This window comes from Pseudochaenichthys georgianus, unplaced genomic scaffold (genome assembly GCF_902827115.2).
Source record: "Pseudochaenichthys georgianus unplaced genomic scaffold, fPseGeo1.2 scaffold_1273_arrow_ctg1, whole genome shotgun sequence".
NCBI classification, from domain to species: Eukaryota; Metazoa; Chordata; class Actinopteri; order Perciformes; family Channichthyidae; genus Pseudochaenichthys; species Pseudochaenichthys georgianus.
In genome coordinates, this window is record NW_027262181.1 from 1,722 (window position 1) to 25,294 (window position 23,573).

General features: G+C 44.4%; 1 protein-coding gene across 3 annotated transcripts; it reads left to right on the plus strand.

Moving 5' to 3' along the window:
* Positions 1-3,141: 3,141 nt before the first annotated feature.
* LOC117440839 (equilibrative nucleoside transporter 1-like) lies at positions 3,142-23,402 on the plus strand. Of its 3 annotated transcripts, none has more exons than XM_034077078.2 (13): positions 3,142-3,471; positions 4,391-4,422; positions 6,130-6,211; positions 6,423-6,592; positions 10,504-10,643; positions 11,163-11,297; positions 11,399-11,496; positions 11,598-11,670; positions 11,744-11,811; positions 12,225-12,330; positions 12,550-12,635; positions 19,268-19,467; positions 23,128-23,401. In XM_034077078.2, the coding sequence occupies exons 2-13, from the start codon at positions 4,397-4,399 to the stop codon at positions 23,237-23,239; spliced, it is 1,296 nt and encodes a 431-aa protein (XP_033932969.1). In that variant the 5' UTR covers positions 3,142-3,471; positions 4,391-4,396; the 3' UTR covers positions 23,240-23,401. The 3 variants fall into 3 exon arrangements, with proteins under 3 accessions (XP_033932969.1, XP_071058225.1, XP_033932966.1); XM_071202124.1 differs by lacking the exon at positions 3,142-3,471 and adding an exon at positions 3,912-4,034 and having other exon boundaries at positions 12,550-12,631; positions 23,128-23,402; XM_034077075.2 differs by lacking the exon at positions 3,142-3,471 and adding an exon at positions 3,912-4,034.
* Positions 23,403-23,573: the final 171 nt, after the last annotated feature.

Genomic DNA, 23,573 nt, shown 5'->3' on the forward strand with positions numbered 1-23,573 from the left:
TACAAGGCCGTAGACCAGCAGAGGGGACCGCTACCCTCTACAAGGCCATAGACCAGCAGAGGGGACCGTTACCCTCTACAAGGCCATAGACCAGCAGAGGGAAAATGGGGGGTGGGTAAGGGTAAGGGTTTTTAAGAATAAACCGGAAGGGTCTAAAGGCAAAAAAATATGAAATATAAGGTACTATATTTGAAGTAATCCTATCTACTATTCCTATATTCGAATAATGTATAAACTATTTTAAAAATACTATGAAATCCTATGTTATGTTATAAATATTAAAATAAAGAACTAAATGAATAACTAAATAAATGAATAAATAGATAATTAAACAAAAGCCAGAGAGAAAAGGGGAGGGGCAGAGTGTTCCAGAGCCTGGGGCCAGCTGCTGCGAAGGCTCGCTGCCCTCGGGGTTTGAGCCTGGTCTTGGGCGCTACCAGCAGCAGCTGGTCAGCAGACCTTAAGGCTCTGGGGTGCAGCGCTGGAGGAGTTCGGCTACATAGGAGGAGCCGGCCCATTCAGGGCTTTGAGAACAAATACAAGGAGTTTAAAATCTATTCTGAGCCGAACTGGAAGCCGGTGCAGTGAGGCCAGAATTCGGGGTGATGTGGTCGCCCCAATGGCCAGTGAGAAGACGTGCAGCTGCGTTCTGCACCAGCTGCAGGCGTCTGACTGAGGCCTGGTCCGTACCCACACACAGAGCGCTGCAGCAATCCAGTCTGGAGGTCACAAAGCGTTCATAACCCTTTCTAGGTCTTTAGAAGATAAACACGACTTGGTCTTAGCCAATAGTCGTGTTTTGAAAAAGCAGGTCTTGACTACGCTGCTGACCTGCTGATCACATGTAAAGGCGCTGTTGAAGGTCACTCCAAGGTTCATGACAGAGGGGAAGATGTTTTTACTGAGGGAGCCCAGAATATCAACCGGGGAGACTGGAGGTCGGGGTCCAAAAAAGATGACCTCAGTCTTGCTCTCATTGAGGGTAAGGAAGTTTTTGCTCAGCCAGGATTTGATCTCTGTTAAGCAGTCCTTCAGCTGCTGGAGTGAGTTGGCATTTTGATTGAGGGGCAGATAGATCTGAACATCGTCAGCGTAACAATGGAAGGGGATATTATGTTTAGTGAGGATTGAGCCTAGGGGCAGTACGTACAGTAGAAAGAGGATGGGCCCAGGATAGAGCCCTGGGGGACCCCACAGGTAAGAGGGGCTTTGGCAGAGGAGAAGGCACCTAGCTGCACTGAGAGGATTGATTTGTTTACAGTGGGGACGGTTTAGTTGATTTGTTTACAGAGTGGACGGTTTAGTTGATTTGTTTACAGAGTGGACGGTTTAGTTGATTTGTTTACAGTGGGGACGGTTTAGTTGATTTGTTTACAGTGGGGACGGTTTAGTTGATTTGTTTACAGAGTGGACGGTTTAGTTGATTTGTTTACAGAGTGGACGGTTTAGTTGATTTGTTTACAGAGTGGACGGTTTAGTTGATTTGTTTACAGTGGGGACGGTTTAGTTGATTTGTTTACAGTGGGGACGGTTTAGTTGATTTGTTTACAGAGTGGACGGTTTAGTTGATTTGTTTACAGAGTGGACGGTTTAGTTGATTTGTTTACAGTGGGGACGGTTTAGTTGATTTGTTTACAGAGTGGACGGTTTAGTTGATTTGTTTACAGTGGGGACGGTTTAGTTGATTTGTTTACAGAGTGGACGGTTTAGTTGATTTGTTTACAGTGGGGACGGTTTAGTTGATTTGTTTACAGAGTGGACGGTTTAGTTGATTTGTTTACAGAGTGGACGGTTTAGTTGATTTGTTTAGAGCGTGGACGGTTTAGTTGATTTGTTTACAGAGTGGACGGTTTAGTTGATTTGTTTACAGAGTGGACGGTTTAGTTGATTTGTTTAGAGCGTGGACGGTTTAGTTGATTTGTTTAGAGCGTGGACGGTTTAGTTGATTTGTTTAGAGCGTGGACGGTTTAGTTGATTTGTTTACAGAGTGGACGGTTTAGTTGATTTGTTTACAGCGTGGACGGTTTAGTTGATTTGTTTAGAGCGTGGACGGTTTAGTTGATTTGTTTAGAGCGTGGACGGTTTAGTTGATTTGTTTACAGAGTGGACGGTTTAGTTGATTTGTTTACAGAGTGGACGGTTTAGTTGATTTGTTTACAGCGTGGACGGTTTAGTTGATTTGTTTACAGAGTGGACGGTTTAGTTGATTTGTTTAGAGCGTGGACGGTTTAGTTGATTTGTTTAGAGCGTGGACGGTTTAGTTGATTTGTTTACAGCGTGGACGGTTTAGTTGATTTGTTTACAGCGTGGACGGTTTAGTTGATTTGTTTACAGAGTGGACGGTTTAGTTGATTTGTTTACAGCGTGGACGGTTTAGTTGATTTGTTTACAGCGTGGACGGTTTAGTTGATTTGTTTACAGCGTGGACGGTTTAGTTGATTTGTTTACAGCGTGGACGGTTTAGTTGATTTGTTTACAGCGTGGACGGTTTAGTTGATTTGTTTACAGCGTGGACGGTTTAGTTGATTTGTTTACAGCGTGGACGGTTTAGTTGATTTGTTTACAGAGTGGACGGTTTAGTTGATTTGTTTACAGCGTGGACGGTTAGTTGATTTGTTTACAGCGTGGACGGTTTAGTTGATTTGTTTACAGCGTGGACGGTTTAGTTGATTTGTTTACAGCGTGGACGGTTTAGTTGATTTGTTTACAGCGTGGACGGTTTAGTTGATTTGTTTACAGCGTGGACGGTTTAGTTGATTTGTTTACAGCGTGGACGGTTTAGTTTCAGAGACAGAAAGAGACAGGGTCAGAGCAATGATCAGCTGCAGGTGTTCATACAGGGACCCCTCCCCCCTCATAACTGACATTAACACCTTCTGTATATTACAAGGTTCCTTTGGAGGCTGATGCTAACTGCAGGAGGGTGCCAGGTGTTCTCTCCGCCTGTCAGAGAACACTGGAGGACATGTGGAAACCCTGTGACCCCCCAGGACTGTGTCTTAATGACAGAACCTCTTTAGTCCTGATGGTTCCACCTGAGGAACATGTGAGACCTCAGAGAGCGTTATCTTGCATTGTCATTTCCACAGAATCAAAGTCCACTAACGCACTGATACCAGAGGTCAAAGGTCACCTGGCTGCTGACTCTGCAGACACACAGCGAGGAGGAAAAGCTGCGGCAGAACCACTGGAACCAGCATGCAGAGGAACCAGGAACCCAGAGGAACCAGGAACTAGAACCCAGAGGAACCAGAGGAACCAGCATCCAGAGGAACCAGGAACTAGAACCCGGTGGAACCACTGGAACCAGGACTGAAGACAGTCTGATAGAGAGAACGTTAGAGAACATCTAACACTGAAGCTCAACCAGCAGAGAGGAGAACCTCTGCAGAACCTCAGGACCATCTGCAGCACCTTAAGAGAACAACTGCAGACACTTGGAGAACTTCTGGAGGCGGTGAACAACTTGAGGTGAATCTTTTTAATATGAATTATATTCAGATATTTAGACGAGGATCACTCAACCACAGGAAGGAAGCCGACCGTGTCCTCGTCTAGATCCGATCACCTCTATGGATCCACGTGTAGGGATCTATGGATCCACGTGTAGGGATCTATGGATCCACGTGTAGGGATCTATGGATCCACGTGTAGGGATCTATGGATCCACGTGTAGGGATCTATGGATCCACGTGACCAGGTCCATATCTATCTCAAACACAATATGAATACACAGATCTGAAGGTTCACATGTGAGCAAAGTGTCTGTAGTTTAAATAAAAAGCAGCCGCAGCGTGAGAAGAATCTGATGAGTTGAGTTTTTAAAGATGTTACAAAATACTCATCACGCGTCTCTCAGCGTTCCTGCAGAAACTTTCACTTCCTGTTCTCAGAGAGGAGCAGAAGCTATGCTCACTTTACTCAGAAACATCTTTAAACTCTGAGCTGAGGTTCTGTGTGGTTCTGTAACGAGAGAATCCTTCATCCTGCCTCTGAAGCGGGAGGCTTTTATTTTGAAAGGTGTCGCAAATATGGTACGTTTAACTCTGGTGTGTTTTATTTTGAAAAGTCTACGTCTGGTGTATTTTACTTTGAAAAGCCTAAGTCTGATGTGTTTTACTTTGAAAAGCTAAGTCTGGTGTGTTTTACTTTGAAAAGCCTGGTCTGTTTTACTTTGAAAAGCCTAAGTCGGCTGTGTTTTACTTTGAAAAGCCTAAGTCTGCTGTGTTTTACTTTGAAAAGCCTGGTCTGTTTTACTTTGAAAAGCCTAAGTCTGCTGTGTTTTACTTTGAAAAGCTAAGTCTGCTGTGTTTTACTTTGAAAAGATAAGTCTGGTGTGTTTTACTTTGAAAAGCCAAAGTCTAATGTTTGTTCCCCTTCACTTCCTCAGAGGAGAATGGCTGCCAGGTCTCCAAAAGATAAGTGAGTTAAAACAACTTCTATTATTCCCAGTGTTCAGCTGGTTGGTCGATAATTCATTAAAACACACAATACATGCAATACATACATTAAAGGTCACCTATCACGCTATGTTAGGCGATAGCACGGGTCTCAGATATATAAAAGATATTAAAAACATGTCTATGAAGTCATGCGCTCTGCCCGATCTGCAGTGCGCATGTGCGAGATGGTCCGCCATATTGGACAACTCCATACGGCAACCCAAGAAGGACACTTGACACAGCGGCTTTTAGCAAAGCTCAAAAAGAAAACTCGAGAGAGATGAGTTATTGTTGTTACAACGTGACTTCACTATTATTTACAACTCTTTATATTGGGTTCTTTTATTTGGGGTTAAGCACATCGTCAGAATAAGTGAGAAAAGAATATGGCATATGCCATACATGTTTGCATACATTCACAGTAGATATGTATTCAGTATGATAGCTGTCCAACAGAAGTTAAATCCATTTCTCACTTATTCTGACAATGTACTTAACCCCAAATAAAAGAACCCAATATAAAGAGTTGTAAATAATAGTGAAGTCACGTTGTAACAACAATAACTCATCTCTCTCTCGGTTTTTCTTTTTGAGCTTTTCTAAAAGCCACTGTGTCAAGTGTCCTTCTTGGGTTGCCGTCCGGAGTTGTCAAATATGGCGGACCATCTCGCACATGCCACTGCAGATCGGGCAGGGGGACGGATCGGGTAGTGACAGCCCATTCTAGCCATGCCTCATAACCCTCTATTTCACTTCCTGTTTCTAAAGTGCTGATTTGGGGTTTAAAGCTTTAAAAAAAAAAAAATTGAGAAAAAAGAGGGGCGGAGCTTATGCGGGAGATTCTACCGGCAGATACTGCCGTGATGAAACGCCATATCATGGATGATCAAGGATCTGAAACAGTCTGGAGCTCAAAGGCTTTCTCTCTTGCGGTTACACCACAAGGTGAGTTCCTTTCTACTTCCTGCTTCTTCACACACATGCTCTCCAGTACAGGTTAGCTCTGAGTGTTAGCGATGCTAATGTAAACACCGACCATATTACGTCCAAAACAGTCGGGCATTGTTTCTGATAGCAACGTTCTGATTGGCCCGTGGGTCCACATTTCAGATATTACCGTCATATCGGACGCACATCTGGATCAGCTCCGTTGTTCCCCGTTTTTAGAGATTTGGGTACGGAGGAAAAGAGAGAGGGTTTATTTCCTGACCCTTCGTGAGTTCCCCGACATCAACAAGTAACATTTGCATGATAGGAGACCTTTAATATATATATATATATATATATATATACATATAAGAATAAATACTGCAGGACGTGACAGGTGACCTCTGGAGGTGGAGTCACAGATTGATTGACAGGTGACCTCTGGAGGTGGAGTCACAGATTGATTGACAGGTGACCTCTGGAGGTGGAGTCACAGATTGATTGACAGGTGACCTCTGGAGGTGGAGTCACATATTGATTGACAGGTGACCTCTGGAGGTGGAGTCACAGATTGATTGACAGGTGACCTCTGGAGGTGGAGTCACAGATTGATTGACAGGTGACCTCTGGAGGTGGAGTCACAGATTGATTGACAGGTGACCTCTGGAGGTGGAGTCACAGATTGATTGACAGGTGACCTCTGGAGGTGGAGTCACAGATTGATTGACAGGTGTTTTATTTTGAAATGGTCTTCCTGCAGGTATTTCGGCGTGTGGTTGATCTTCTTCATGCTCGGTTTGGGGACGCTGCTGCCCTGGAACTTCTACATGAACGCCACCGTGGTATGACATCACTTCCTGCCTGCTTTCCACCCCCTCGCCATCTCCAGCTCTGTCAGGAGTTTTCTTTTTATAAGGACGAATAATTTAAACAGTGTTCAAGAGTCAACAGAAATAACAGTTTTTATTTATAAATGATCCTGTATTATATTAATTTAACAACTAAATATATATATCTATATAACAATCAAACAGCAGTTGCTTGTGTGTGCAGTACTTCACCAGCCGTCTGAAGGACTCCCCATTGGAGGAATCCTCAGCCAATCAGACGGAGGCACCAGGGGAGCGCAGTGCGTTGGAGGCGAGCTTCAACAACGTGATGACGCTGTGTGCGATGCTGCCGCTGCTGCTGTGCACCTGCCTGACCTCGCTGCTGCACAGACTGTGAGACATGCTACTTTAAAGAGTCCTCTGCTCTGATGTCCAGGTGTATATTAGAGTCTCTACTTTAAAGAGTACTCTCCTGCTGATGTCCAGGTGTATATCAGTGTCTCTACTTTAAAGAGTCCTCTCCTGCTGATGTTCAGGTGTATATCAGTGTCTCTACTTTAAAGAGTCCTCTGCTCTGATGTTCAGGTGTATATCAGTGTCTCTACTTTAAAGAGTCCTCTCCTCTGATGTTCAGGTGTATATCAGTGTCTCTACTTTAAAGAGTCCTCTCCTCTGATGTTCAGGTGTATATCAGTGTCTCTACTTTAAAGAGTCCTCTGCTCTGATGTTCAGGTGTATATCAGTATGTAGTGTCTCTACTTTAAAGAGTCCTCTCCTGCTGATGTTCAGGTGTATATCAGTGTGTAGTGTCTCTACTTTAAAGAGTCCTCTCCTCTGATGTTCAGGTGTATATCAGTATGTAGTGTCTCTACTTTAAAGAGTCCTCTCCTGCTGATGTTCAGGTGTATATCAGTATGTAGTGTCTCTACTTTAAAGAGTCCTCTCCTGTTGATGTTCAGGTGTATATCAGTATGTAGTGTCTCTACTTTAAAGAGTCCTCTCCTCTGATGTTCAGGTGTATATCAGTATGTAGTGTCTCTACTTTAAAGAGTCCTCTCCTCTGATGTTTAGGTGTATATCAGTATGTAGTGTCTCTACTTTAAAGAGTCCTCTCCTGCTGATGTTCAGGTGTATATCAGTATGTAGTGTCTCTACTTTAAAGAGTCCTGTCCTGCTGATGTTCAGGTGTATATCAGCATGTAGTGTATCTACTTTAAAGAGTCCTCTCCTGCTGATGTTCAGGTGTATATCAGTATGTAGTGTCTCTACTTTAAAGAGTCCTTTCCTCTGATGTTCAGGTGTATATCAGTATGTAGTGTCTCTACTTTAAAGAGTCCTGTCCTGCTGATGTTCAGGTGTATATCAGCATGTAGTGTCTCTACTTTAAAGAGTCCTCTCCTGCTGATGTTCAGGTGTATATCAGTATGTAGTGTCTCTACTTTAAAGAGTCCTCTCCTGCTGATGTTCAGGTGTATATCAGTATGTAGTGTCTCTACTTTAAAGAGTCCTCTCCTGTTGATGTTCAGGTGTATATCAGTGTCTCTACTTTAAAGAGTCCTCTCCTCTGATGTTCAGGTGTATATCAGTATGTAGTGTCTCTACTTTAAAGAGTCCTCTCCTCTGATGTTCAGGTGTATATCAGTATGTAGTGTCTCTACTTTAAAGAGTCCTCTCCTGCTGATGTTCAGGTGTATATCAGTATGTAGTGTCTCTACTTTAAAGAGTCCTCTCCTGCTGATGTTCAGGTGTATATCAGTATGTAGTGTCTCTACTTTAAAGAGTCCCCTCCTGCTGATGTTCAGGTGTATATCAGTATGTAGTGTCTCTACTTTAAAGAGTCCTCTCCTGCTGATGTTCAGGTGTATATCAGTATGTAACGTCTCTACTTTAAAGAGTCCTCTCCTGCTGATGTTCAGGTGTATATCAGTATGTAACGTCTCTACTTTAAAGAGTCCTCTCCTGCTGATGTTCAGGTGTATATCAGTATGTAGTGTCTCTACTTTAAAGAGTCCTCTCCTGTTGATGTTCAGGTGTATATCAGTATGTAGTGTCTCTACTTTAAAGAGTCCTCTCCTGCTGATGTTCAGGTGTATATCAGTATGTAGTGTCTCTACTTTAAAGAGTCCTGTCCTGCTGATGTTCAGGTGTATATCAGCATGTAGTGTCTCTACTTTAAAGAGTCCTCTCCTGCTGATGTTCAGGTGTATATCAGTATGTAGTGTCTCTACTTTAAAGAGTCCTCTCCTCTGATGTTCAGGTGTATATCAGTATGTAGTGTCTCTACTTTAAAGAGTCCTGTCCTGCTGATGTTCAGGTGTATATCAGCATGTAGTGTCTCTACTTTAAAGAGTCCTCTCCTGCTGATGTTCAGGTGTATATCAGTATGTAGTGTCTCTACTTTAAAGAGTCCTCTCCTGCTGATGTTCAGGTGTATATCAGTATGTAGTGTCTCTACTTTAAAGAGTCCTCTCCTGTTGATGTTCAGGTGTATATCAGTATGTAGTGTCTCTACTTTAAAGAGTCCTCTCCTGCTGATGTTCAGGTGTATATCAGTATGTAACGTCTCTACTTTAAAGAGTCCTCTCCTGCTGATGTTCAGGTGTATATCAGTATGTAACGTCTCTACTTTAAAGAGTCCTCTCCTGCTGATGTTCAGGTGTATATCAGTATGTAGTGTCTCTACTTTAAAGAGTCCTCTCCTGTTGATGTTCAGGTGTATATCAGTATGTAGTGTCTCTACTTTAAAGAGTCCTCTCCTGCTGATGTTCAGGTGTATATCAGTATGTAGTGTCTCTACTTTAAAGAGTCCTGTCCTGCTGATGTTCAGGTGTATATCAGCATGTAGTGTCTCTACTTTAAAGAGTCCTCTCCTGCTGATGTTCAGGTGTATATCAGTATGTAGTGTCTCTACTTTAAAGAGTCCTCTCCTCTGATGTTCAGGTGTATATCAGTATGTAGTGTCTCTACTTTAAAGAGTCCTGTCCTGCTGATGTTCAGGTGTATATCAGCATGTAGTGTCTCTACTTTAAAGAGTCCTCTCCTGCTGATGTTCAGGTGTATATCAGTATGTAGTGTCTCTACTTTAAAGAGTCCTCTCCTGCTGATGTTCAGGTGTATATCAGTATGTAGTGTCTCTACTTTAAAGAGTCCTCTCCTGTTGATGTTCAGGTGTATATCAGTGTCTCTACTTTAAAGAGTCCTCTCCTCTGATGTTCAGGTGTATATCAGTATGTAGTGTCTCTACTTTAAAGAGTCCTCTCCTCTGATGTTCAGGTGTATATCAGTATGTAGTGTCTCTACTTTAAAGAGTCCTCTCCTGCTGATGTTCAGGTGTATATCAGTATGTAGTGTCTCTACTTTAAAGAGTCCTCTCCTGCTGATGTTCAGGTGTATATCAGTATGTAGTGTCTCTACTTTAAAGAGTCCTCTCCTGCTGATGTTCAGGTGTATATCAGTATGTAGTGTCTCTACTTTAAAGAGTCCCCTCCTGCTGATGTTCAGGTGTATATCAGTATGTAGTGTCTCTACTTTAAAGAGTCCTCTCCTGCTGATGTTCAGGTGTATATCAGTATGTAACGTCTCTACTTTAAAGAGTCCTCTCCTGCTGATGTTCAGGTGTATATCAGTGTGTAGTGTCTCTACTTTAAAGAGTCCTCTCCTGCTGATGTTCAGGTGTATATCAGTGTGTAGTGTCTCTACTTTAAAGAGTCCTCTCCTGCTGATGTTCAGGTGTATATCAGTATGTAGTGTCTCTACTTTAAAGAGTCCTCTCCTGCTGATGTCCAGGTGTATATCAGTATGTAGTGTCTCTACTTTAAAGAGTCCTCTCCTGCTGATGTTCAGGTGTATATCAGTATGTAGTGTCTCTACTTTAAAGAGTCCTCTCCTGCTGATGTTCAGGTGTATATCAGTATGTAGTGTCTCTACTTTAAAGAGTCCTCTCCTGCTGATGTTCAGGTGTATATCAGTATGTAGTGTCTCTACTTTAAAGAGTCCTCTCCTGCTGATGTTCAGGTGTATATCAGTATGTAGTGTCTCTACTTTAAAGAGTCCTCTCCTGCTGATGTTCAGGTGTATATCAGTATGTAGTGTCTCTACTTTAAAGAGTCCTCTCCTGCTGATGTTCAGGTGTATATCAGTGTGTAGCGTCTCTACTTTAAAGAGTCCTCTCCTGCTGATGTTCAGGTGTATATCAGTATGTAGTGTCTCTACTTTAAAGAGTCCTCTCCTGCTGATGTTCAGGTGTATATCAGTATGAAGTGTCTCTACTTTAAAGAGTCCTCTCCTGCTGATGTCCCCCCCAGGGTGTCTCAGCGCCTCCGGGTGCTCGGCAGTCTCCTCGTCATCATGTTCGTGTTCATCGCCACCGCCGTCTTCGTCAGAGTTCCTCTGGAGCCGCTCGCCTTCTTCTGCGTCACCATGGCGAAGATCGTCACCATCAACTGTGAGTTATGCCTTAGTGTGTTTGTTTATGTGTTTGTTTATTTGTTTGTTTGTTGACAGCGTTGGGAGCGGTGCTGCAGGGCAGTCTGTTGGTGGTTTGTTTGTTTGTTTGTTGACAGCGTTCGGAGCGGTGCTGCAGGGCAGTCTGTTGGTTGTTTGTTTGTTTGTTGACAGCGTTCGGAGCGGTGCTGCAGGGCAGTCTGTTGGTTGTTTGTTTGTTTGTTTGTTGACAGCGTTCGGAGCGGTGCTGCAGGGCAGTCTGTTGGTTGTTTGTGTGTTTGTTTGTTGACAGCGTTCGGAGCGGTGCTGCAGGGCAGTCTGTTGTTTGTGTGTTTGTTTGTTGACAGCGTTCGGAGCGGTGCTGCAGGGCAGTCTGTTGGTTGTTTATTTGTTTGTTTGTTGACAGCGTTCGGAGCGGTGCTGCAGGGCAGTCTGTTTGTTATTTGTCTGTTTGTTTGTTGACAGCGTTCGGAGCGGTGCTGTAGGGCAGTCTGTTGTTTATTTGTTTGTTTGTTGACAGCGTTCGGAGCGGTGCTGCAGGGCAGTCTGTTTGGGATGGCAGGGCTGCTCCCGGCTTCGTACACCACGCCCGTCATGAGCGGCCAGGGGCTGGCAGGCAGCTTCGCCGCCTTCGCCATGATCTGCGCCATCGCAAGTATTTCAGAATAAAACACCAAAATAAAACATCTTATAAAACATCCTCTGTGGCTCCGGGGGCTGTCTGTCACTGATGGGCCGGTTCGATCCCTCTCTCAGGCGGGTCTGATCTGCCGGATGCAGCCTTTGGATACTTCATCACAGCCTGTGTTGTTATCTTTCTGTCCATCCTCTGCTACATCCTGCTGCCCAAACTGGTACACGCACTTATCCAATCGAATAAACGAACGGTGTCATCGTCAGAGTGCTTTTAATATATTCATATACTTATGTAATATTTCCTGTTTCCTGTTTTCAGGAGTTCTTCCAGTTCTATCAGGAGAAGAACCGGAAACCGAGCCCGGAGAACTCGGTGATCCTGATGAACCCAGGTACTCTGTTTACTCTGTTCAACACTGATAATAGAAACATTAATAACAACAACAGTATTTGTGTCGCCCTCAGAGGGCGATGGAGAGTCGGCTGATCGGAGCGGCCAGCAGGACGTCTCCATCGTGAAGATCTTTAAGAAGGTCCGACACGAAGAGCCTCAAGGCCACAGGAGGAGATCTGAGAATAAAGTCACCATTCTCAAAACGGAATCTGAAAATCTAAAGAATGTTTTCATTAAAATAAAGTTTAAACTGTTCCTCACAATTCTGACTTTATTTTAAAAGATTATTTTTCAGAATTTTTAAACAAAAGACAGAATTTAGTTTCAGTTGTTTTTCTGTAGACTTTACTTTATTCTCAGAATGCAGATTTATTTCTGAAAATAAAGTGAGAAAAGAGAGATGTTCTTTTCAGAAATCTGAAGTTAGAGTCAGAATTGTGACTTCATTCTAAAGATCCTGAGAAAAGTGTGAATTGTTTTGTTTTTGAAAATCTAAAATAACACATTTAGTCTGATATAACATAGTGATGTAACGGTGACCTCTGACCTCAGATCTGGCTGCTGGCTCTCTCCGTGTGCTTCACCTTCACCGTCACCATCGGCACGTTCCCCGCCATCACGGCCGACACCAAGTCCACGCTGGCCAGGGGGTCCTGGGGTCAGTCTCTTCTTCTGTGGTGTCTCATGAGTTCATCACGCTGCCTGTGATTGGTCGGCTGGCTCCTCTTTAAAACAGGCACTTTTAGACTCTGATGTAATGAACTGTCCCAGTTAGATGTTGTAATATCAACAGAACGTTAACGTTTAATGGTTTCTGATGCTGGAAGTCGTATTTGTCCGTCACAAGTTATTTATAGATATGGTGTTTCTTCCACAGAGCGATACTTCATCCCCGTCAGCTGCTTCCTCCTCTTCAACCTGAGCGACTGGGCCGGACGCAGCCTGACCGCCTTCTGCATGTGGGTGAGTCCTGAACCCTGACATCACTTCCTGTCCCCTGGTCTGGAGGTCTATGGTTACTGACTGTGTTTTTGGTTGTTAGCCATAAATAAGGTCTGTGGTTAAAGCGAAGTCATGTGACCGTGCTGTAGCCCAACATTAGCCTCCTTTAGCTTAGCGGTGGTGACGTGAGGTCATGTGAACGTGCTGTAGTTCCTCTATAGCCCAACATTAGCCACCTTTAGCTTAGCGGTGGTGATGTGAAGTCATGTGAACGTGCTGTAGTTCCTCTATAGCCCAACATTAGCCTCCTTTAGCTTAGCGGTGGTGACGTGAAGTCATGTGACCGTGCTGTAGTTCCTTTATAGCCCAACATTAGCCACCTTTAGCTTAGCGGTGGTGACGTGAAGTCATGTGACCGTGCTGTAGTTCCTTTATAGCCCAACATTAGCCTCCTTTAGCTTAGCGGTGGTGACGTGAAGTCATGTGACCGTGCTGTAGTTCCTCTATAGCCCAACATTAGCCTCCTTTAGCTTAGCGGTGGTGACGTGAAGTCATGTGACCGTGCTGTAGTTCCTTTATAGCCCAACATTAGCCACCTTTAGCTTAGCGGTGGTGACGTGAAGTCATGTGACCGTGCTGTAGTTCCTTTATAGCCCAACATTAGCCTCCTTTAGCTTAGCGGTGGTGACGTGAAGTCATGTGACCGTGCTGTAGTTCCTTTATAGCCCAACATTAGCCGCCTTTAGCTTAGCGGTGGTGACGTGAAGTCATGTGACCGTGCTGTAGTTCCTCTATAGCCCAACATTAGCCTCCTTTAGCTTAGCGGTGGTGACGTGAAGTCATGTGACCGTGCTGTAGTTCCTTTATAGCCCAACACTAGTCTCCTTTAGCTTAGCGGTGGTGACGTGAAGTCATGTGACCGTGCTGTAGTTCCTTTATAGCCCAACATTAGCCTCCTTTAGCTTAGCGGTGGTGAAGTCATGTGACCGTGCTGTAGTTCCTCTATAGCCCAACATTAGCCTCCTTTAGCTTAGCGGTGGTGACGTGAAGTCATGTGACCGTGCTGTAGTTCCTTTATAGCCCAACATTAGCCGCCTTTAGCTTAGCGGTGGTGACGTGAAGTCATGTGACCGTGCTGTAGTTCCTTTATAGCCCAACATTAGCCTCCTTTAGCTTAGCGGTGGTGACGTGAAGTCATGTGACCGTGCTGTAGTTCCTTTATAGCCCAACATTAGCCTCCTTTAGCTTAGCGGTGGTGACGTGAAGTCATGTGACCGTGAGGTAGTTCCTTTATAGCCCAACATTAGCCTCCTTTAGCTTAGCGGTGGTGACGTGAAGTCATGTGACCGTGAGGTAGTTTCTTTATAGCCCAACATTAGCCGCCTTTAGCTTAGCGGTGGTGACGTGAAGTCATGTGACCGTGCTGTAGTTCCTTTATAACCCAACATTAGCCTCCTTTAGCTTAGCGGTGGTGACGTGAAGTCATGTGACCGTGCTGTAGTTCCTTTATAGCCCAACATTAGCCTCCTTTAGCTTAGCGGTGGTGACGTGAAGTCATGTGACCGTGAGGTAGTTTCTTTATAGCCCAACATTAGCCGCCTTTAGCTTAGCGGTGGTGACGTGAAGTCATGTGACCGTGCTGTAGTTCCTTTATAGCCCAACATTAGCCTCCTTTAGCTTAGCGGTGGTGACGTGAAGTCATGTGACCGTGCTTTTCAACCCAGTCTCACGGCATTTCGTGTTCACCATCACGATTTCCCCCTTTTTTTCGTGTTGCACAGCACGATTTTAAAAGCAATGTATTTCTACTGGTAACGTGTTTCGTGCCTGCAGGCTGCAGCACGTCTTTTTCTCCGGTCGGGTCGTGGAAGACCGGAAGCTGTGTGGTTCATAAAAACATGTTCTTACTCAATATCAAGCCACGATTATTGCTTTTATTTTAAATCGTATAATTTCTGACTTTTGTTGCCGTCTGTGAGGAAAATAAATGGCTCAGAGCCTCAGGATACTGAAATCTGTATTTCTAAATATTTCTTTCCTTCTAATTTGTTATTCTTTTCAAAATAACACACTGTTATTTACTCACCAATAACACACAATTATCCTTGCTTTTATTTATTGGTTTAATTCCATAATCTCGGGCTTTTTTGGCGTCCGTCAGGAACTGAATTTCAAAATAAAAATAACCGGAAAGAGACGTAGGCCTCTAGGAGTTTAGGATGGCCGAAGACACTACACTACCCATAATCCCCAGCTATCGTTTAGGACTACAGTCCCCGTGATTAATCTTCAAACTCTGGGATTGGATGTTGGAGTGGCAGTGCGCCAAGGTTACGCCGAGCGTCAAACAGCCAGCGAAACCACGCCAGACTATCTAAAACTGGAATCGAACGCCCCCCAGAACTACACATGCTGGCTATTGTGTTTCGCAAAATGTCCTATGGGACGTCTCGACCGAACATTTTCGTTTTTCCCACAATTAGAAGTTGCCAGTATTAAACACATTGGTGTTATCAAATGTAAAACATATAATTAATAAATGGGTGAACATCGCTTGTGTCCATAATGCGCAGCATTAATATATAGCATTAATACTTTGTAATTCTACTCCACTACAGTTCAGAGGTTAACCTGGTATTTTTACTGCATTACATTTATTTGAGTTACTTTGCAGATTCTGATTAATGATGTGAAATATAAACAACCCTTAAATCAGACTTTAGTTACACCTGAGGGAAATTCAGGGAAGGTGATTGTCAAGTGCCAACAATCAGGAGAGATGTTTGATAGTTGGTGCTCGAGAAGACTAAACATGTATCTGCAGATCTCTATAAAGTATATTAATTACTTGTTATTCTCTCTAATAGTTAATTAAAGACTGTATATTATGGCTATTTTGCACATCCCTTTCAAGATTTCTAGATTTTCAAAGGTGTATTGACATATCACACAACTACGGTGTAGTTATGCAATGCATGAAAAACTTGGGTCACAGGTTCCTCAACAGTGCATTACAAGACATCTATCAATATGTGTACCTCCACCATTAAACTGTCATATTCTGCACATTTCTTATCCTATCTACATAAGAGTATAATGAATGTGTATAATATCAGTTAAAATAAGTGCTTCAACATAGTTAACATTGCAGGAAAGCAATATATTAGACGTTAAGTACTTTGTCAGGCCTAATATTTATCTGTAGATACCCCCAAAGTTTTTTTCTTATTTGAAAGAAGACCTTAATCTAAAGTATTCTTTCATGTTTAAATAAAGGTTAATCAGTTTGTCTGTTTTGCACCTCCTCCTATTAATACCTGTGTACATCCGGCACTAAACTGTTTTATTGCAGAGATCACTTACAGTATCTTCTTGATTTTTTATATTCTATATTTCTATCACAGACCTTCTACTTTCCCCCGATGAAAGTATGTACTCTAAATATTTAATCAAATATAACACATAAAAACAATAATTCAATAACGTGCTTTAACCACTAGGCGGTGCACACAAGGTACACAGCCACAATAACTTTGTATTATTTTTGTGTATGTACAACATCTGAAGATGTGTAGTTTTATTCATGCTCTCACATAATTGTACAGCATATTGCTATACTATTTCAGACTCAGTATTTACATTCTTACATTCAAAGAAAATCAGTAATATCTTTAAAAACTACAAGTCCCTTTCAATCAATCAATCAATCAATCAATAGGATGCGGCTGTAATAGGCCTAAGGCCTTTTAGGCGCTCATAAATAAATGAGTAGATCACTGATTCTTAATTTACTATGGATGCTGGCAACAGCCACATCGTCCAAAGTGAAGGTGATGTTTGACCGGTAGCGGTCGAGGCGGGATTTGAGACAGTTAACCGTCTTGGATGTGACAACGCTTTCTGGCAGATCATTCCACAAGTCAGCCACACGCAGGCTGAACAAGTTGCGGCGGATAGCCAGTCTTGAGTGCTGTTTCTTCAACTTGAGGCAGTGTCCACGAGTCCTGGTGTTATAATCCCGTTGGAGTGGGCATGATGCTTTGTAGATGTTGTGGAGATATTTGAAAACTTCGATCATGTCTCCCCTCGCCCTTCTATAATACATACTCGGCATTTTAAGACTTTGCAGTCGTTCTTGATATGGTAGGTCCTTTAGTTCTGGAACCAGCTTCGTTGCCCTTCTCTGTATTTTCTCGATGAGCTCAGCATCCTTTTTGTACATGGGGGACCAAGCGACATTCCCATACTCGAGGAGTGGCCGTACAAGAGAGATGTATAAACTACGTACTACGTCAGAGTCCAAATAAGTGTGATCTGCGGATCGTTGCTAGGATACCATCCGCTTTGTTACTTGCCCGACGGATATGGTCACTAAATGTCAGGGTATTGTCAACAATCACACCGAGGTCCTTTTCATTCTGAGTCTCGGATGGGTTTATAGTGTTTGAATTATCACCCATATTATACTCATGTTTGATTCAGAAAACCTAAGTGCATGACTTTGCACTTTGCTGCATTGAATTTGAGCTGCCAACACTCGGACCACCTTTGCATTTCTCAGACATCTGACTGGAGTTTCTCTGCATCCTCTTTACACTTAATTTCCTTGAAGACTTTAGTATCATCTGCAAACATCTGGACCCTGGAGCTCACATTATCGGGTAGGTCGTTGATATAGAGGACAAACAGTGCACGACCCAGGACACTACCTTGTGGAGTTCCACTGAGAACTGGGCACCACCCAGATGGTTTCCCGTTACCAAGGACTCTCTGTCGACCTGAGAGTCTGAGATCCAGGTGAGTGTGTCTCCACGGATACCATACCCATAGAGCCCATTCAGTAATCTTTGTGAGGTACAGTATCAAATGCTTTCTGGAAATCCAAATAAATGGCATCAAGACTTCCTCTTTCGTCAAGGGTACGAGACCATATGTGAAGGCAGGCCAGGAGCTGGGTTCAACAGGATCTGCCCTGGACGAAGCCGTGTTGGCCGTCTGATAATAGGTTGTTTGAGTCGAGATGTTCTGTGACGGCATCACGCACCAAGGATTCAAGGAGTTTGCATACTACTGCTGTAAGGCTGACGGGCCTATAGTTCCCAGGATTGCTTCGGTCACCTTTTTTGAATATAGGAGTTACATGAGCATCCTTCCAAGGCTGTGGTACCACACCTTCATCAAGCCATTTTTGAAATATAATAAGTAAGGGTTTATCTAGTTCGTCACTCAGTTCTTTGAGAATCCCGGGATAGATGCCGTCCGTCCTGATGCTTTTGAGGCATCTAAGTTCGTTTTTTATGGATGTCCTTAGATGTGAAGTCCAATTTATTTAGTGTAGTATTAAATGGTCTGTCCTGGAAGTCTGGTATTGATGAGGTATCCTCCTTTGTGAACACACTAGCAAAGAAGGAATTTAGTGTATTGGCTTTGTCCTTGTCCTTTGAGCCAGGCTGCCATTAGCCTTTTTCAGATCTCCGACTGTGGCATTGACTTTGAGCTTCTGGCATATTTATAAAAAGCTTCCTTTGCAATTTTTCATTCATGCTCTCTTTTAGCTTTCCGACACTCCCATTTAACTTGGTTAACTTTTCTATCAGCTGTGCACCGTTATGGTGTAAATATAACCTATCTATGAATTAGATCAAATGTAAAAGTCAGCCGAATTAGTGTTGAGACTGCAAGGAGACGTATTGTGTGAAGAGAAATTGAAGATGTTGTTTAATTGTTGATATATTTATGATCCACGTCAAGTATTCAGTTTCGGCGGCATTTCTTCAGTTTGTCCAAACGTCTTCTCATCAGGGCTCTCTAAATAAAGAACTACGGCAGATCTGTAATATGTAATGCAGCCGAACCGTGTATTACAATGCCGTTATGTGAGGACTTTCAAAGAGAAAAGCAAGAGCACTCGGAATTAAGTATTATTTTATTCTTTTAAAATGTTTTCCGGATTTCATATCGTATAAACACCAAATCCCAGCATGCATTGCGGCTAAAACATCCAATCAGCGAGCTTAAACCATAGCTGAGGATCTTGGGTAATCGCTCGAAATGCCTACGTCTGTTTCCGGTTATTTTTATTTTGAAATTCAGTTCCTGACGGACGCCAAAAAAGCACGAGATTATGAAATCAAACAAATAAATAAAAGCAAGGATAATTGTGTGTTATTGGTGAGTAAATAACAGTGTGTTATTTTGAAAAGAATAACAAATTAGAAGGAAAGAAATATTTAAAAATACAGATTTCAGTATCCTGAGGCTCTGAGCCATTTATTTTCCTCACAGACGACAACAAAAGTCCGAAATTATACGATTTAAAATAAAAGCAATAACTGTGGCTTGATATTGAGTAAGAACATGTTTTTATGAACCACACAGCTTCCGGTCTTCCACGACCCGACCGGAGAAAAAGACGTGCTGCAGCCTGCAGGCACGAAACACGTTACCAGTAGAAATACATTGCTTTTAAAATCGTGCTGTGCAACACGAAAAAAAGGGGCAAATCGTGATGGTGAACACGAATCAATAGATTAGAAATCGTGTTGGTGAACACGAGATGCAGTGAGACTGGGTTGGCTGTAGTGATGACAAAGTGCTGTTCATACGTGCAGATGACCCCGCTCTGTTAGTAACTTGATGACTGTCTGTTTCAGCCGCCGAGCGACAGCAGGATACTTCCCGTTTCCATCATTTCCCGCCTGGTTTTCCCGCCGCTCTTCATGTTGTGTAACGTTCGGCCCCGCCAGAACCTGCCCGTGTTCTTCCTCCATGACGGCTGGTTCATCCTCTTCATGGTCCTCTTCGCCTTCAGCAACGGATACCTGGCCAGCCTCTGCATGTGCTTCGGTCCAAAGTACACAAAACAACACACAAAAACACAAACAACACAAACACACAAAAATCCCATCTACTTTTGTCCCGATGGGACATCGCATCTCTTTAAAGAGTACCTCCATTGTGCAATTCTCCACTGGGTCTCTGTACCGGCCCACATCTCTTTAAAGAGTACCTCCAGTGTGCAATTCTCCACTGGGTCTCTGTACCGGCCCACATCTCTTTAAAGAGTACCTCCAGTGTGCAATTCTCCACTGGGTCTCTGTACTGGCCCACATCTCTTTAAAGAGTACCTCCAGTGTGCAATTCTCCACTGGGTCTCTGTACCGGCCCAAATCTCTTTAAAGAGTACCTCCAGTGTGCAATTCTCCACTGGGTCTCTGTACCGGCCCACATCTCTTTAAAGAGTACCTCCATTGTGCAATTCTCCACTGGGTCTCTGTACCGGCCCACAACTCTTTAAAGAGTACCTCCAGTGTGCAATTCTCCACTGGGTCTCTGTACCGGCCCACATCTCTTTAAAGAGTACCTCCAGTGTGCAATTCTCCACTGGGTCTCTGTACCGGCCCACATCTCTTTAAAGAGTACCTCCAGTGTGCAATTCTCCACTGGGTCTCTGTACTGGCCCACATCTCTTTAAAGAGTACCTCCAGTGTGCAATTCTCCACTGGGTCTCTGTACCGGCCCACATCTCTTTAAAGAGTACCTCCAGTGTGCAATTCTCCACTGGGTCTCTGTACCGGCCCACATCTCTTTAAAGAGTACCTCCAGTGTGCAATTCTCCACTGGGTCTCTGTACTGGCCCACATCTCTTTAAAGAGTACCTCCAGTGTGCAATTCTCCACTGGGTCTCTGTACCGGCCCAAATCTCTTTAAAGAGTACCTCCAGTGTGCAATTCTCCACTGGGTCTCTGTACCGGCCCACATCTCTTTAAAGAGTACCTCCATTGTGCAATTCTCCACTGGGTCTCTGTACCGGCCCACAACTCTTTAAAGAGTACCTCCAGTGTGCAATTCTCCACTGGGTCTCTGTACCGGCCCACATCTCTTTAAAGAGTACCTCCAGTATGCAATTCTCCACTGGGTCTCTGTACCTGCCCACATCTCTTTAAAGAGTACCTCCAGTGTGCAATTCTCCACTGGGTCTCTGTACCTGCCCACATCTCTTTAAAGAGTACCTCCAGTTTGCAATTTTCCACTGGGTCTCTGTACCTGCCCACATCTCTTTAAAGAGTACCTCCAGTGTGCAATTCTCCACTGGGTCTCTGTACCGGCCCACATCTCTTTAAAGAGTACCTCCAGTGTGCAATTCTCCACTGGGTCTCTGTACCTGCCCACATCTCTTTAAAGAGTACCTCCAGTGTGCAATTCTCCACTGGGTCTCTGTACCGGCCCACATCTCTTTAAAGAGTACCTCCAGTGTGCAATTCTCCACTGGGTCTCTGTACCGGCCCACATCTCTTTAAAGAGTACCTCCAGTGTGCAATTCTCCACTGGGTCTCTGTACCGGCCCACACCTCTTTAAAGAGTACCTCCAGTGTGCAATTCTCCACTGGGTCTCTGTACCGGCCCACATCTCTTTAAAGAGTACCTCCAGTGTGCAATTCTCCACTGGGTCTCTGTACTGGCCCACATCTCTTTAAAGAGTACCTCCAGTGTGCAATTCTCCACTGGGTCTCTGTACCGGCCCAAATCTCTTTAAAGAGTACCTCCAGTGTGCAATTCTCCACTGGGTCTCTGTACCGGCCCACATCTCTTTAAAGAGTACCTCCATTGTGCAATTCTCCACTGGGTCTCTGTACCGGCCCACAACTCTTTAAAGAGTACCTCCAGTGTGCAATTCTCCACTGGGTCTCTGTACCGGCCCACATCTCTTTAAAGAGTACCTCCAGTATGCAATTCTCCACTGGGTCTCTGTACCTGCCCACATCTCTTTAAAGAGTACCTCCAGTGTGCAATTCTCCACTGGGTCTCTGTACCTGCCCACATCTCTTTAAAGAGTACCTCCAGTTTGCAATTCTCCACTGGGTCTCTGTACCTGCCCACATCTCTTTAAAGAGTACCTCCAGTGTGCAATTCTCCACTGGGTCTCTGTACCGGCCCACATCTCTTTAAAGAGTACCTCCAGTGTGCAATTCTCCACTGGGTCTCTGTACCTGCCCACATCTCTTTAAAGAGTACCTCCAGTGTGCAATTCTCCACTGGGTCTCTGTACCGGCCCACATCTCTTTAAAGAGTACCTCCAGTGTGCAATTCTCCACTGGGTCTCTGTACCGGCCCACATCTCTTTAAAGAGTACCTCCAGTGTGCAATTCTCCACTGGGTCTCTGTACCGGCCCACACCTCTTTAAAGAGTACCTCCAGTGTGCAATTCTCCACTGGGTCTCTGTACCGGCCCACATCTCTTTAAAGAGTACCTCCAGTGTGCAATTCTCCACTGGGTCTCTGTACTGGCCCACATCTCTTTAAAGAGTACCTCCAGTGTGCAATTCTCCACTGGGTCTCTGTACCGGCCCAAATCTCTTTAAAGAGTACCTCCAGTGTGCAATTCTCCACTGGGTCTCTGTACCGGCCCACATCTCTTTAAAGAGTACCTCCATTGTGCAATTCTCCACTGGGTCTCTGTACCGGCCCACAACTCTTTAAAGAGTACCTCCAGTGTGCAATTCTCCACTGGGTCTCTGTACCGGCCCACATCTCTTTAAAGAGTACCTCCAGTATGCAATTCTCCACTGGGTCTCTGTACCTGCCCACATCTCTTTAAAGAGTACCTCCAGTGTGCAATTCTCCACTGGGTCTCTGTACCTGCCCACATCTCTTTAAAGAGTACCTCCAGTTTGCAATTCTCCACTGGGTCTCTGTACCTGCCCACATCTCTTTAAAGAGTACCTCCAGTGTGCAATTCTCCACTGGGTCTCTGTACCGGCCCACATCTCTTTAAAGAGTACCTCCAGTGTGCAATTCTCCACTGGGTCTCTGTACCTGCCCACATCTCTTTAAAGAGTACCTCCAGTGTGCAATTCTCCACTGGGTCTCTGTACCGGCCCACATCTCTTTAAAGAGTACCTCCAGTGTGCAATTCTCCACTGGGTCTCTGTACCGGCCCACACCTCTTTAAAGAGTACCTCCAGTGGGCAATTCTCCACTGGGTCTCTGTACCGGCCCACACCTCTTTAAAGAGTACCTCCAGTGTGCAATTCTCCACTGGGTCTCTGTACCTGCCCACACCTCTTTAAAGAGTACCTCCAGTGTGCAATTCTCCACTGGGTCTCTGTACCGGCCCACACCTCTTTAAAGAGTACCTCCAGTGTGCAATTCTCCACTGGGTCTCTGTACCTGCCCACACCTCTTTAAAGAGTACCTCCAGTGGGCAATTCTCCACTGGGTCTCTGTACCGGCCCACACCTCTTTAAAGAGTACCTCCAGTGTGCAATTCTCCACTGGGTCTCTGTACCGGCCCACACCTCTTTAAAGAGTACCTCCAGTGTGCAATTCTCCACTGGGTCTCTGTACCGGCCCACACCTCTTTAAAGAGTACCATGTAACATTGAGCTGTCTGTGGGACTAATAAAGGTATTCTGATTCTGGTAAAAAGAGTAAACAACAATATAAACAACAGTCCACCCTGATGACTCATTGATCCCTGTTGATGTTGTTGATGTTGTTGTTGTTGTTTTAGGAAAGTTCTCCCTCACGAAGCAGAGACTGCCGGAGCCGTCATGGCCTTCTTCCTCTCGCTGGGGCTGGCTCTGGGGGCCGGGCTGTCCTTCCTCCTCAGAGCGCTGGTCTAACTAGACCACATCTGAACTGGCGACCACATCTGAACTGGAGACCACATCTGAACTGGACACCACATCTGAACTGGAGACCACATCTGAACTGGAGACCACATCTGAACTAGAGACCACATCTGAACTGGGGACCACATCTGAACTGGAGACCACATCTGAACTGGAGACCACATCTGAACTGGAGACCACATCTGAACTGGAGACCACATCTGAACTGGAGACCACATCTGAACTGGAGACCACATCTGAACTGCAGACCACATCTGAACTGGGGACCACATCTGAACTGGGGACCACATCTGAACTGCAGACCACATCTGAACTGGAGACCACA